Source organism: Lipotes vexillifer, unplaced genomic scaffold (genome assembly GCF_000442215.2).
Source record: "Lipotes vexillifer unplaced genomic scaffold, Lipotes_vexillifer_v1.1 scaffold791, whole genome shotgun sequence".
NCBI classification, from domain to species: Eukaryota; Metazoa; Chordata; class Mammalia; order Artiodactyla; family Lipotidae; genus Lipotes; species Lipotes vexillifer.
The window spans coordinates 465,960-480,569 of NW_006793445.1; the positions used below are offsets into that span (position 1 = coordinate 465,960).

Here is a 14,610-nt window from a genome sequence, read left to right on the forward strand (position 1 = left end):
CGGGAGGATCCCACGTGCCGCGGAGCGGCTGGGCCCGTGAGCCGTGGCCGCCGGGCCTGCGCGTCCGGAGCCTGTGCCCCGCGACGGGAGAGGCCGCAGCAGTGAGAGGCCCGCGTGCCGCAAAAAACAAAAAACAAAAAAAAACTGGCTATACAGAGCAATTGCAAATAACTTAGAGACATGCCTCACATGCCCCGTTTCACAGAGACAAGATAGGGCCTGGGAACCCATCACGTGCCGAGGACTCCGGGGTTCCTAGGGCCGCCAGCAAGGGGGCTCCTGCCAACCAGCCTTAGAAACGTGGCTGAGGGTCCCGGCAGGCCCCCAGGCGGCCTGTCGGCACTGACCTTCCCTTCCAGCTCCTCCTGCCGCAATCCCAGCCCTTCCCCTCCCACCCAGGCCTCTGAGCGGCACCTTTTCAAGCCACCCCGCACCCCTGCTCCTTCTCTCTGTTGATGGTAAGACCCCACGGAGTGCATTTGACGTGTTTGGAAGCCGCGCTGGGTCAGGAGAAGGAGCCCTTTTGCAGGGGGAGCTCTTAGTGTTGAGAAGCCCTTTCTACCCACTGCGTGGGAACATTTTAGGTGGATTTTACTTTGTAAAAGTTTGATAAGTTTCCTGAACTCGGGAGAAGAGAGGCTTAATACCCTAACAGTTGGATTCAAATTGCAGGTTGATGGCCCTGAGGGTAACTGCTGCCCGCAAAGGCCGTCAGGCAGAGCACCATCGAGGGACCCCGGGGTGGGGTGCTGGGGGTAGCTGCTGTTTGCCCCCAGTGGGATCTGTTCTGTGCAGCGGAACGGGAAGGAAGCCCACGCAGGCAGACGCGCGGCTGGAGATTAAGCAGCTTTGGCTGACCCCGCCCGAACGGGGTCTGAGGCCAGAGGGAGAGTGGGCGCCGCTCAGAGCAGCTGCTTGCACCACCCCCAACCCCCGGCCCGGACAGCGCTGCACGCGGGCACCTTGGGGCCTCCCCACACCAGCCCCGGAGAGACTCCCCCTGCAGCCTCCTCCCAGCACAAGCCAGGGAAAGTTCCAGAAAGTCAGAGTAAAGAATCTGGAGACTCATCCCAGCAGCCTCCCTGACACCGGTTGCTGCACTGTGTGGCACTGGTGACAAGCCGAGAAGCGTGGTGCCATGTGGCACAGGACCCACGCCAGCCACGCAGAGGCCGCTCTGCCAGGAGGGACGTCCTGGGCACCGAGGCTGGTGGTTTAGAGCGGCTGGACAAGCAGAGCGTCCGAGCACCACCGGCACCCGAGCCAGGGGCTCGATCGCCAGGCAGACAGGCGGACTCGACCAGGGGGCGCGGGGCACTGACCCCGCCCAAGGCCGCACGGCGGGAGCGCCCACCACAGGGTGAGCCGGCCCAGGACGCCCCAGCCCCCACCCGCCCCCGGATGCCTCTGCGGCCCCACCTTGTACCCCTTCCTCTTTTTCAGCCGCTTCTTGTTCAGCTTTTTGCAGGCGTACATCTTCCCGGTGGCCTTCATCTGGCAGGCAGACACCTCCCCAAAGCCTCCCCGCCCCAGGACCCTGAAGTCCAGGAACCAGTCCTCGCCCACGGGCTGGGCCTCCAACCACTTCCACTGCAGGAAGCGCTGGAAATACAGGCTGTCCAGGTACTGCTGGAAGGGGGCCTGGCTCAGGTGCGCCAGGGTGGCCTGCAGGAGGGGCTGGAAGAGACTGTCCCCGGCCCCCGCCGGCCCCTCCCGGACCTGCGCCGCCATCTCCTTGTCCAGGAAGCCGCAGAATAGCTTGGCCTGGGGGTCCAGGTACTCGGCCCGGATGGCCTGGGCCTTCTGTGGCCGGAGGTCGTCACCGGCGGTGTTGTAGACCTCGATGTCCCTCCAGAGCTCCAAGGCCGGCACGTGCTGCTCGTGGGCCTGCAGGAACTGCTGGAAGAGCCGCTTGCCGATGGGCTGCTCCGAGCACACGTTCTCGAAGCCCAGGTCCAGGCTCGCCTGGAGCGCCCCGCACTTGGACAGCGGGGGCAGCTTGAGCCGGGCCAGGTACTTCCTGTCCCGGGAGGTCGGGCCGCTGCTCGCGTCGAAGCTGGCCCGGGCAGCAATGAAGGCCGAGTTGGCCACCACCGTCTCCAGGGACCCGAAATCCATCCCGGCGCCGGCCTCCCTCCGCGTCCGGCTCCCACGTCCCAAGCCGGCCTAACCCACTGCCCTTGGCCTCTGGCCCGTTCCCACCCTCTGGGGATAGGAGGATGGCAGGGCACCGAGAGCCCCAGGAAGCCCGCTGACCCAGCTCAGGCGAAATCCCGGCTGGAGTGGAGGACGCGCAGGGCGGGAGCAGGTGCCAGAAAAAGACAATCCCTAAGCCGCTCGCAGACGGATTAGACGGGCCACCCTGCCCCGCTCCTTCCCATGGGGAAGGACACACCTGGCCCCAGGCCCAGCGCACAGGAGCCCCGAGCCTCCCCGTCTGGCCCGCTGGCCCAAGCAGATGAGCTGGACCCTCCGCCTGTTTCCTGGTGGGGACACGGGGCCCAGGTGAAGGGAGGGAGCCCAGGAGAAACCTGAATTCACAAAGATGGCTGGTGTTTTCCCCACTATGTGTCATTTTTTTCTTTAGAAAACCCGCGAGTGAGAATAAAACCAGCTGATGATAGGAGTCTAGGAATAGGCTTTCTGGGTGTCCACGGGTGAGACCCCTGGCCAGGGGACTGGTCACTATGTGAGGACCAACATTTGTCCTGGCCTGACACTGAGAGCAGCTGTGTCATGCTGGTGGCTCTGATGACCTAAGGTAACCCCGGCCCTTGCCGAGGGATCAGCTTCACATCAGCCCCCTGCCCTCACCTGGGCTGTGCTGGCTGATGAAGGAGAAACGCCAAGAGAAAGGTTCAGGTGAAATTAGGACGGGGATGCAGGAGACCCCAGCTACACCCAGGCTGAGGTCCCACACAGAGAGAGGCAGGAGAGAGAAGGGAACGAAGAGGCCAGGGACACACCAGGGGCACACCTGAGACACACCTGGGGGACACCTGAGACATACCCGGGACATACCTGGGGCACACCTGAGGGACACCTCGGACATACCTGGGGCTCACCTGAGACTCCCCAGGGGCACACCTAAGACACACCTGGGACATAGTTGGGGCACAGCTGGGACACAGCTGGAGGACACCTGGGACACACCTGAGGCACACCTGGGGGCTACCTGAGACATACCTGGGACATACCTGGGGCACAGCTGGGACACACCTGAGACAGCTGGGACACAGCTGGAGGACACTTGGGACACACCAGGGGCACACCTGAGACACACCTGGGGCCACCTGAGACATACCTGGGGCTCACCTGAGACACACCGGGGGAACACCTAAGACACACCTGGGACATAGCTGGGGGCACAGCTGGGACACAGCTGGAGGACACCTGGGACACACCTGAGGCACACCTGGGGGACACCTGAGACATAACCTGGGACATACCTGGGGCACACCTGAGACACACCTGGGACATACTTGGGGCACAGCTGGGACACAGCTGGAGGACACTTGGGACACACCTGGGGCACACCTGGGTATGGCCTTGTCTGCCTTGTTTTAGTACACAGTAGGTGCTTGGTACGGGTATGGGAAAGAATGGCAAGGAAGTGATGGGGGTTGGTTACAGTTTAGAGAGGGGAGGAAGAGAAGGGCCACAGAAATGAAGAACACGCCAGCCAGAAGAGGCCAGGTAACCAACCCCACGCGGGAAGGAGAGGGTCGAGAGGGCAGTGAGATTCTGCCAGTGGGTATGAGGAGACAGGCGGACTCTGTGTAGCAGGTGGGTTGGTGCGTCCAGCCTGGCACTTACTAGCAGGCGACCTTGAGCTGATCTCTTCGAACCCTTCCTGTCTTTCCTTTAACCCGTCAGTGTTCAGACGGGTCGGCGGCTCCGGCTCCAAGGCGTGTTGTGGACTGGGGCCCCTTCTACAGTGTCTCTCACCGCGTGTCCCCAGACAGCGCCTCCCAGCAGTGCCGGGGACACGAATCGCCTGGAGAAATAAAGATGTGCTTCAGTGGGCCTGGAGTGGGGCTGGCACCCTGATCAGGAACCCCTGCGAGAGGCGGTGTCTGAGGACGGCAACTCCCACTGGATTAACGCTGAGCTGAACTGCCTCCTGGGGAAGTGGGAAGCATTCAGATAAACGGCGTTAAACATGCTTCCGATCACGGGACTCAGAGATTGAGGAGCGAACTTGGCTCTCTAAGAGGGGTCAGTTACGCAGAGCTTCCCAAACTCACTTGGCCCTTTTTTTAAAGTTTTTATTCAGAGTAATTGTAGATTCACATGCAGTTATAAGAAATAACCCAGAGACCCCCTGCACCCCTCACCCAATCCCCCAGTGGTAGCATCTCCCCAAACTGTAGCTCGGGATGGCAGTGCGGATACCGATGCCAACACAGCAAACGCTCAGGAACCCCCGACACCACACGGTCCCCCTTTATAGACACCCGCCTCCCTCCCACCCCAAACCCTGTCCTGAACCCCGGCAACCACTAATCTGTTCTCCATTTCCATAAAGTTGTCATTTCAAGAATGTTTTAAAAGTGGAATCACACAGTATGTCACTTTGGGGATTCTCTCTTTTCTCTCAGCATGACTCCCTGGATTCATCCAGGCGGTTACACGTACCTATAGGTTCACTGCTGAGTAGTATTCCATGGTGTGAATGGACCACGGTTGGTTTAACCATTCACTTGTTGAAGGACATCTAGGTTGATTCCAGTTTGGGCTATCATGAATAAAGCTGCAGATATTCGTGCAGATATAAATTTCAATTTCTCTGGGATTAATGCCCAAGAGCATATTTGCTGAGTCGTATGGTATCTGCATGTTCAATTTTTTAAGAAACTGGCAAACTGTTTCCCAGATGGCTCTACCATTTTATATTCCCACCAGCAACATACGAGTGATCCAGTTTCTCAGCACCCTCACCAACACTTGGAGTTGTCACTATTTTTTATTTTAGCTCTTGTGATAGGTGGTACCCCATTGTGTTTTTAATTTGCATTTCCCTACTGGCTAATGATATTGAACATTTTTCCATGTGTTTATTTGTCATCTGTGAATCCTCTTTGGTGAAATATCCCATTATGTCTTTTGACCATGTTCTAACTGGACTGCTTGCTTTTTTGCTGTTGAGTTGGAGGTCCAATTTTTCAATTTTCTCTTTTATGGATTGTGCTTCTGGTGTCAGGTCTAAGAATCCTCTGCCTAACCCTAGTTCTTGAAGATTTTCTCCCATGTATTTTTCCAAAATTTTTATACTTTTTTTTTCTTTTTTTTTTTGTGGTACGCGGGCCTCTCACTGTGGCCTCTCCCGTTGAGGAGCACAGGCTCCGGACGCGCAGGCTCAGGGGCCATGGCTCACGGGCCCAGCCGCTCCGCGGCACGTGGGATCTTCCCGGACCGGGGCACGAACCCGTGTCCCCTGCATCGGCAGGCGGACTCTCAACCACTGCGCCACCAGGGAAGCCCAAAATTTTTATACTTTTACATTTAAATCCATGACCATTTTGAGTTAACTTTTTTGCAGGGTGTGAGGCTTAGGTCAGGGTTCATGGATGTCCAGTTGTTCCACCACCACGTGTTGAAAAGGCCGTCTTTGCTTCATTGAATTTCTTTGGCACCTTTGTCAAAATCAGTTGGGCATATTTGTGAGTCTACTTCTGAGTTTTCTGTTCTGTTTCATTGTTCTCTGTGTCTGTCCCTCCACCAACGCCACACTGTCTTGACGACGGTGGCTATTTATATAATAAGCCTTGAAATTGAGTAGATTGAGTCTTCTTACCTTATTTTTCTTTTTAAAAAATATTTTCAAAAAAGTATTCCAAATAAAGAAGAAAATATTTAACTATTCTAGTTCCTTAGCCTTTCTAAATAAATTTTAGAAGAGTCTTGCCTATAGATACAAAAAAACAAATCTTGTTTGGATTTTGATAGAAATGGTGTTAAAAGAGTATAGCAGTTTGGGGAGTATTGACATCTTTACTGTGTTGAATCTTCCAACCTACGAACACAATGTGTGTCTCTAGTTACTTAGATTTTTGTTTCATCACCGTTATGTAGTTTTCAGCATACAAGTCTTATACATTTTTATTAGATCAACACCTAAATATTCCTTGTTGTTTTGAGCAATTGCAAATGCTTCCTAGGGTTTTTTTGTGTCTGTCTTGGATATTCAAAGTTTAATCTTGATGCGACTTGGCACGGATTTGGGGGGTATCTTGTTTGGGGTTCTCTCAGCTTCTTGAGTCTGAAGGTTTACGCCTCAGCCCCGCTCTTTCTTCTCTCCTTGCAGGACTCCAGTGACACAGACGTTAGGCCTTTCCTACGGCCCCTGGGTCACTGAGGCTGGGCACTTTTTTTCTGGCTCTACTTTCTCTCTATTGTTCAAATCTGGAAATTTCTATTGTTTTTTCTTCCATGTCAGTGATTCTTTCCTCTGTCCCTTCCCTTCTGCTGCTGAATCCATTCTTTAAGCTTTTTATTTTGGTTATTGTATTTTTTGAATCTAAAATTTCCACTTGGTTCTTCTTTATGTCTTCTATTTCTTTCCTTAAACTTTCTACTCCTGTTTTTCCATTTGTTTCAAGCACAATCACCATTGCTCACTGAAGCATTTTACAACCTGTCAGATGATTTCAGAATCTGTCACCTCAGTCTGGCGTCTACTGATCATCTTGTTTTAACTTCATTTCGAGATCTTCCTGGTTCTTGCTCTGATGAGTGATTATCCGTCGAAAGCTGGGAATCTTCCTATCATCCAGTCCTTCGGCATTCGCGGGCTTCCGCTGACCCCACGGCAGCTGTGGAGGGGTGGGCTCCGGTCCCTTGCTGCAGGGGGTGGGTGGGAGTCGAGCCCCACGCAGAGGAAGGGTGAGCTCCCACATCGCCCGGAGCTCGCTCTCTTTGGGGCGTCCATCCCACATTGCCCCGCGGGGCATGCCGAGCAGCCCAGTGCCCCCCACCCCGCCCCAGGCCTCCCCCCACCACGGGCACGTGTCCCAGGAAGGTCATCATGACAACGCGTGTGCAGTTCAGCACACACGTTCATGCTTCTGGGAATTCAGAGACTAAGTGTGGAGGATTTCGTTCAAAGACTTCCAGGAAGAATTCATGCTGTGCTCGTCCCAAGGTCTCTGTACTTTCCAGACAGGGCGGCACCGATTCTCTGCACAGCAGTTCCCACCCTGTGTCTTCAGGCCTCGGCGCAGGGGTCCCAGACCCACAGGCTGTGGACAGTGAGACCGCAGCCTAAGGCCACACTCTGTGTTTTTACTGCCCTAAAGTTCCAAAGCTGTGAAGGGGAACAGTGTGAAGGAAAATGCCTAGGATTGGTCCGTTAAGAAACTATGAGTCCAAGCTCAAATGCTGCGATTCCATCTGAATTTTAGGGTGTTCGTTTTGCTGACAAACTCTAAATCACCCTAAAGAAAATAAACATAATGTCCAGAGGGCTTTCCCTATCTTTATCCCCGAAGCACCTTCCAATTTGGCTACGTGGGTCCCTCAGAGGGAAAGTGACAATGGATGGACACCCAGCTCTTTGCATACAATCCCCACCCTTTCAGTCGGTTCCTGACTTAGATACTTGTAAAGACGCCTCGGTGCCACATCATGTTTGCCCGGCGCTGCCCTTTCCTCCTAATCTCAGAGATGGGCGCGGCTATGTAGACCGCCAAGGCCGCCTGGTTCTGGCCGCGCATCAGGAGGTCCGGGGGCTCGAGGCTGAGACGCCCAGGCCGCCCGGCAGCTCAGCTCCCTCAGAAACTCGGGGGTGGGACAGGCACCACAGGTATTCAAGGCGCCCCAGGTGGCTTGGACGTGCTGCCAGGCTGAGCGTCCCCTGCCGAGACGCTGCCACAGTCCCGCAGCCACAAGCAAGGCCCACGGGAGCTCCCAGGTCCACTGGGTCCCCGCGAGGTCAGAATCTGCCTTTCAGCAACACTCCCAGGGACTGGTGTGCATTCGGTTCCGAAAACACTTCTAGATTGTATGGCTGTGAATTCCTCCATGGACACAAAGCCCTACAGGGCCCCAACACTGGCTCTCAGAGGACACCACGCTCGTCACCGAAGCTCAGCTCAAGAGTGACGGGAACCCCTGCGGCCCCGCGTCCGGCTGCCCTGGGCACCGGGAGGCTTGGCTCTCCAGCACCAGCAGTGACAGCGGAGGGAGCCCCCGCCCCCGCCGGGGTCCCAGCCATCGCCTCATCGTGATCTCGGGCGCCTGCTGCAATCAGGGAAGAGCAGGGAGCATCTCGGCCGCGGCTGAGCGTCAGGGTCCAGGCCCCACCTCGTGCAGACCGCTCTCTTCACACCTCCCTCCCCAAGGAGGTGCGAGTGGGCAGAGCTGAGCACCTGGCAGGCCTCCTTGCTCATTATCAGAGCAGATAAGGCTCTGGGCCAAGGGCATCCAAGAGGAGGAGTGAGCCACCCTGATTTGCCCAGGGAGGGGGTGGAGGGGCACCTGACAGCAGGGGAACCTGCCAGGCCTGCCCGGGCGTCGGTGCTTGACGGCCGAGCAGCGATAACACCCTGCTGGGCTCGCCCCGGAACCCAGAGCCGCAATGCCCTTGACCTCTGAGGGGGAGACCATAAAACCCAAGGGGACGTCCTCCCCCAAGTGTCCCTTGGCAGGAGCGGGGCGATGGCGGCACTGCAGGAGAAGCAGTCATGCAGCCAGAGGATGGAGGAGTTCCGGCACTACTGCTGGAACCCGGACACGGGCCAGATGCTGGGCCGGACGCTGTCCCGCTGGGGTCTGTGCGGCGGGGCAGGGGCGCCGGGGGAGGGCAGGGGACCAGCAGCAGCCGCGTGGGGCTGGCGGGCTCAGTGCCCAGACGCAGGCCCTGGCCGGCCCCTCCTCCCACACTGGGTGATCCCAGAGGCACCCCTCAGCCCCGACACCCGCCGACAACGGGCACCTGAGAGCAGCTGAGGATCAGCCCCAAAGGCTCAGCCTTAGATTTGAGAAGAGCAGTTTTAAAGCTATGTTCCTAAAACTATAATTTTTTAAAAGGCTTTTAAGTTAAGGGGTGCAGGGTTATCGGGGTGATGAGAATGGTCTGGAACCAGAGAGTGGGACGGGTGCCCAGCGCTGTGCGTGAACGCACCCGACACCAGTGCAACGCTCACCCTGAGAGGTGACGCGTCTGGTGAGCTGCACGCGTGTTCCCCGCAACCAAGCAGCTGTCGCCGCGTCTGCCCTGCCTCTCCCCGCAGTGTGGATCAGCCTCTACTACGTGGCCTTCTACGTGGTCATGACCGGCGTCTTCGCCTTGTGCCTCTATGTGCTGATGTGCACGGTCGACCCGTACACTCCCGACTACCAGGACCAGCTCAAGTCACCAGGTACCGGGCATCGGGCCCTGCTCCACCCGGGGCTGCCGGGTCGGGACACAGCCCCTCGGGGAGGATGTCGGGGAGGACGGTCACCAGGGGACCAGGAAGGGGGGCGAGGGGCGCTCGGTGCCCGTGTGGCGTCACCGGCACCGAGGCTGCTCTCCTGTGGAGGCCTCGCCTCCCCGGCAGCAAATCAGGTCCAGAGCGCGAGTGCCGTCTAAGTGCAGGTGGCCCGTGCAACGGGCGGGGGCTGCGCCAGCGCCAAAGAGCAGGAGGTCGCTGGCGACGAGACTCCCACATCCCGGGGACTTCCCCACGCAGCCAGCTAACCTGCGGTGCCTGCGAAACGCAAAAACAAAGGGCGGGGGGAGAAACGACGGGAGGAAAGCGTCTTCCAGCCCAGCCACTCAGAGTGTTGTCACCCCTGCGTCCTTAACTGTTTCGGAGGAAGACGCTCACCCGAGAACATCCCACGGCAGCGCTGAGCTGGGCCAGCGCTCGGCGGATCCTCTGCAAACCATCGGGACAACTGCGGGTCAATTTTTTGAATCAACCAACGGACAAAACATAGGGGATTTCTATGTCATTTCAGAACAGAACGTAATAGATGACAAACTTGAGAACACACTGTGATAGAATGTGCCCCAAACCCGGAGGCTGGCAGGCAGGCAGGCCTCCTGTGGGAGGGACCCGCGGGCCCTGCTGGCTGCCAGGGGCGGGGGGAACCCTCGAAGGCCTGGCCCCGAAGTGTCCCAGGCGGGCACGGCCTCCCCCAGGCCGGGGCCAACCGAATGGCAAACGGCCTGTTGTACAACCAAAGGCCAAGGCGTCACGTCCTTTTTCCAGGGGTGACCTTGAGGCCAGATGTCTACGGGGAGAAAGGCCTAGACATCTCCTACAACATGTCTGACAACAGGACCTGGACAGAACTAACGCAGGCCCTGCACCACTTCCTGGCAGGTAGAGTGCAGAATGCACCGCAGTCTCCGTTCTTTCCTCGTCTCAGGAAGCCCCCGGGGGGCGGGGGGCAGGGGGGCCGCAGCTCGGGCAGGGCCGCAGGTGTGTCTGTCCCCCAGGCTACTCACCCGCGGCCCAGGAGGCCAACATCAACTGCACGTCCGAGAGGTATTTCTTCCAGGAGAGCTTCCTGGCCCCGAACCACACCAAGTTCTCCTGCAAGTTCACAGCAGACATGCTGCAAAACTGCTCGGGCCGACCGGACCCCACCTTCGGCTTTGAGGAAGGAAAGCCGTGTTTCATTATCAAGATGAACAGGGTGAGTGAGGGGGTCGGAGGTGAGAAGGGAACCAGGCCCCTGCCTCTCCTGCACGTGTGCTGGCCGCGAGCGTGCCTTCCCTCAGACACAACTGGGAGCCTCCATCCAGACCCGCCACCCACTTGACCGTGGCGTCCGCCACCCCCTGAGCCACAGAGCCTGGGGCAGCCCTGTGTGCACGGCAGCTGGAAGAAGCCGGGCCACGGTCAGTGTGGGGAGGGCACCTGGGAACCGTCTGAGGACAGGCGCAGAGGGAGGCTGACCGTGAGAACACAGCCAACCACGGGAGGCACGTCCACACTGTGGGGAGAGGGGACATCTTGGCAGGGCCTCGGGGAGGGTGGGACCTGGCGGCGGGGTGGGGAGGACCCGGCATCATGCTGGCGTCTGCGTGGCACCCTTCATTTTCCTCCCTAAGAGGCCGAGGGGGCCACGCACTGGCACACCGCACTGGGCCCCAGGGCCCAGCTGGGCTGCAGTCCCGGCTGCCTGGCAGGTGTGCAGCGAGGGAGGGCGGTGGTCCTCACGAGCAAGGAGGGCACTGCACTGGACCCTGGGCACCAGCAGGTGCATCCGGGAGCCGGGCCGTCTGCACAGGCGGGCTCGGGAAGCTCAGACCCCCGTCCAGCTCTGCCACCTGCCGGCCAAGACCACGGCCCCAGTGTGGAGCTTCTGGCTTTGAAGCAGGAGTTGGTACATCCGCCCCAGACCCTCCCCGGCACCCGTCCTCCGCACTCACAGATGGGCACAGAGGCCACATCCGAACCTTTCCCTTCCAGATCGTCAAGTTTCTCCCCGGCAACAGCACGGCCCCCAGGGTGGACTGCGCATTCCTGGTGAGTGACCGGCCACAGCTGTCTTGTTTAGGTGGCAAAACCTGCGGGAAATACTGATCTGGTTTTCCCTAAAATCATCTCAAACGTCAGCCTAATAAGCCAGGTGCACGAATTGCATGCACCTTCACTTAAGAGTGGTTTTATCCTGGGGGATTAAAAACCTGGTAAGAATTATCAAGAAAAAATGTTCTATATGGTACTGCAAGATGCCAAATGGCACAGCTATATGATCCTGGAGAATAAAGTTTTACACCGTCTCTGGAAAAAACAACCTGGTAAGAAAAACAACGGTCGTCACTGTCTTGCTTCAGAAAGCGTGTGGGACAGTGTATCACTGACACGCTTCACAATGTTTGCGGCGATTTGGAAAAACCAAGGCACTTCTACTACGCTGCCTGGTCCTTTTTATTGGCTTATTTACAAAAATATGCAAGTTACCGACAGCTACTGTTGCCTGGCAGTGCGTGTATATAAATGCTGCCAACAGTTGGCATTAATTTAGTCCAGTTTTTCTCAAAACATGTTTTTAAGTACAACATGAAAAAACTAAATTTGTCTTCGTTGAATATTTTCTAAAGTTTGTTTCCACAATCACGCCCCTCAGCCAAGGCTCTCTGCTGTCAGCACGGGTGCTCCACCGGGGTGACCCCCCGCCCCTCCGCCCAAAGCCTGCAGTCTCCCCGGAGCGCAGCGTTCGTCCTGTTTTGTTTTTCCTTTTTGAGTGTCCTCGACCACGCATGTGTAGGCTGACCCGGGATCTGCACAGACACCAAAGTACCCTTCCTCTGCCCTCGGACGAGCTCAAGCCGTCGGGCGAGTCGCTGGCTCTGACAGTGAAAGGAAGCAAACCCCACGGCAGCGTGTGGGTCCTTCCCCAGTCTCGGCAGATCAGCCGCCCAGCCCTGTGGGCCTTCATTCCCACACGCTAGGCTCTATCACCTTTTTTTATCCTAAGAGGGTTTAAAACGGAAAAAAACACAAGCTTGATAAGTCACCCGGGGTCTTGCAAACTAACAAATTACACCCTTAATGGATTCTTGGCTGATGATAAAGATTAGATCTAGTGCCAACTGCACGTGCAGTCATGGCGCACACGTACGCACACGCGTGGACCTGCGTGCAGAAGCACACGTGGCATGGACACGAGCGTGCCAGATCCGGCCTTTCTCACGGCGGCCTCTCGCCCACAGGACCAGCACCGGGAGGCCCCGGCCCTGCAGGTGGAGTACTTCCCACCCAAAGGCGTCTACAGCCTACATTTCTTCCCCTACTACGGGAGGAAGGCCCAGGTACGTGCGCACCACTGTCCCCGACAGCTGCTCCGAAACCGGCACAAACTGAGCAGTGACTAGCAGAAGCAAAGCCCTAACTGTTTCACCCGTAAAAACGGACCAAGGCCGGACTTAGCCCAGCCGGACCACCTAATCTTCGGGCGCTGCCCAAACCCACGTTCTCGTAACCACCTGAAAACACATCGTTCTCACACAAAATAAATATCACGTCTAATCTTTTACCTTCCAAGGGCCTCCTCGGAAGGCCCTTAGACAACTGCACGTCCATTTAAAATCAATTTCTCCGAATCTCTTGCTTTATCCTCTGTGTTGTTTTTATATTAATTGTCATCAACTGTGATTTGAAGGTTGAATCTGTCACTGGTCTGTCCCCGGCCCCCGCCCCCCGCCCCCCGGGCCAAGTCTCCTCGTTTCTAAGCAGGGAGACATTTGTGTCCCAGTGAGTCCCGGGAGGCTCTCGGGCGACGTGAGAGCACCCAGCCAAGCGCCCGGCTGCCCTCGAGGGTCCTAACGCACGTCCACCTCAGCCCCACTACAGCAACCCGCTGGTGGCCGCGAAGCTTCTCAACGCCCCCGTGAACAGGGAGGTTGTCATCGTGTGCAAGATCCTGGCGGAGCACGTGACCTTCGACAACCCCCATGACCCCTACGAGGGGAAGGTGGAGTTCAAGCTTAAAATCCAGAAGTAGAGGAGCCAGGTGGCTGGCCCCCAGGTGCGGGGTGACCGCAGGCGCCGCGTCCAGCTACACCCGGCACCCGAGGCAGCTCCGCACCAGACAGGCCCCCGTGCGCCCAGCTCTCGGAGCCAGAATCCCGTGAAACCTCTGTCACCCTTTCGGTAGAATTTGTAGCCACGATAAAAACGCTGGGCTAACACGGTGCCCCTAAGGCAGCAGCTGCGCAACTAACAAGACCCCAAAGGGACTCATCTCTTCCGCGCGGACATCACCTTTCCTGCTGTAATTTATTCTTTCTGTACATTCATATGAAGACCGGTAGTGCGTTGATACGAAACGTGACTTAGGACTTCATGCATTCTGGTTGCCGGCTTTAAAAAACACAATTCCTAAACTGTAAAAATCAAGTTTATTAAATTCACTCTTAATCTATGTAAAAGAGTCGTGTCTCTCCTGATGCGGGGGAAGAATTAACTAAAACATCAAACTAAGAAATTCAGTTATAACTAAATTAACTAAAAAGAATTAACTAGAGTTAACTAAAAAACCTCTCCCTTTAACACTTTCAGTTGCAAGTCGGGGGTATTACAAACCGGAGTGGAAGGGGCTGCCCCGAGAGCGCACAGCTCTGGGACGCAAGGGTGTCCCCACGCAGCGGAGCCCAAACCCCAGAGGTGACCTTCCTCGGAGCACAGCCTCCCCTCCAGGGCGGGGCGGGGCGGGGCGCGGTCTGCAGCCCCAGGCCATTCAGAAAACCCTGAAACGAGAACATTCTGTCCCAAGGACAAACCTGCTCTCACCTGTCGCCCACTTTTCACCCCACCCAGAGCTGGCAGCCCAGAGCCCTAACCCCACGGAAGAAGCCCCGCAGAGGCTCAGCGCACAGGGGACCCGCCCAGCCCCGAAGGCCACCAGGGCCCAGGGTGCGGGCGCCTGCTCCGCGCTGCCGGCCCCACCGGCAAAAACCCTGAGCCACCTGGGAAGTGCCACGTCAGGCCAGAGATCAGGCCACCTCAGGGATGTCCCGACACATTGGAGGTCAGAGGTCCAGCCACCCCAGAAGAGACACCGAGGCCTCAATGGGGGTGGGGTGTGGGGCGCACGTCGCGGGGTCCGAGCACAGTAGGCTGCCTGCCTCGGGGTCCCTCCTCCGGCTGCCCCGGGAGGCCGGGGCTG

At 57.4% G+C, this 14,610-nt stretch overlaps 2 protein-coding genes across 2 annotated transcripts in view; one reads left to right on the top strand and one right to left on the bottom strand.

Moving 5' to 3' along the window:
* Positions 1-2,323, bottom strand: part of GRK1 (G protein-coupled receptor kinase 1) — an 11,467-nt gene extending 9,144 nt beyond the window's left edge. The window contains exon 1 of the mRNA XM_007466370.1: positions 1,420-2,323. Coding sequence (XP_007466432.1) covers positions 1,420-2,118 — 699 coding nt within the window. The 5' untranslated portion in view covers positions 2,119-2,323. The remainder of the gene's footprint in view (positions 1-1,419) is intronic.
* A 6,324-nt stretch (positions 2,324-8,647) lies between these two features.
* ATP4B (ATPase H+/K+ transporting subunit beta) lies at positions 8,648-13,646 on the top strand. The gene is made up of 7 exons (XM_007466356.1): positions 8,648-8,770; positions 9,234-9,362; positions 10,200-10,313; positions 10,430-10,629; positions 11,409-11,465; positions 12,656-12,754; positions 13,285-13,646. The coding sequence occupies exons 1-7, from the start codon at positions 8,659-8,661 to the stop codon at positions 13,444-13,446; spliced, it is 873 nt and encodes a 290-aa protein (XP_007466418.1). The 5' UTR covers positions 8,648-8,658; the 3' UTR covers positions 13,447-13,646.
* Positions 13,647-14,610: the final 964 nt, after the last annotated feature.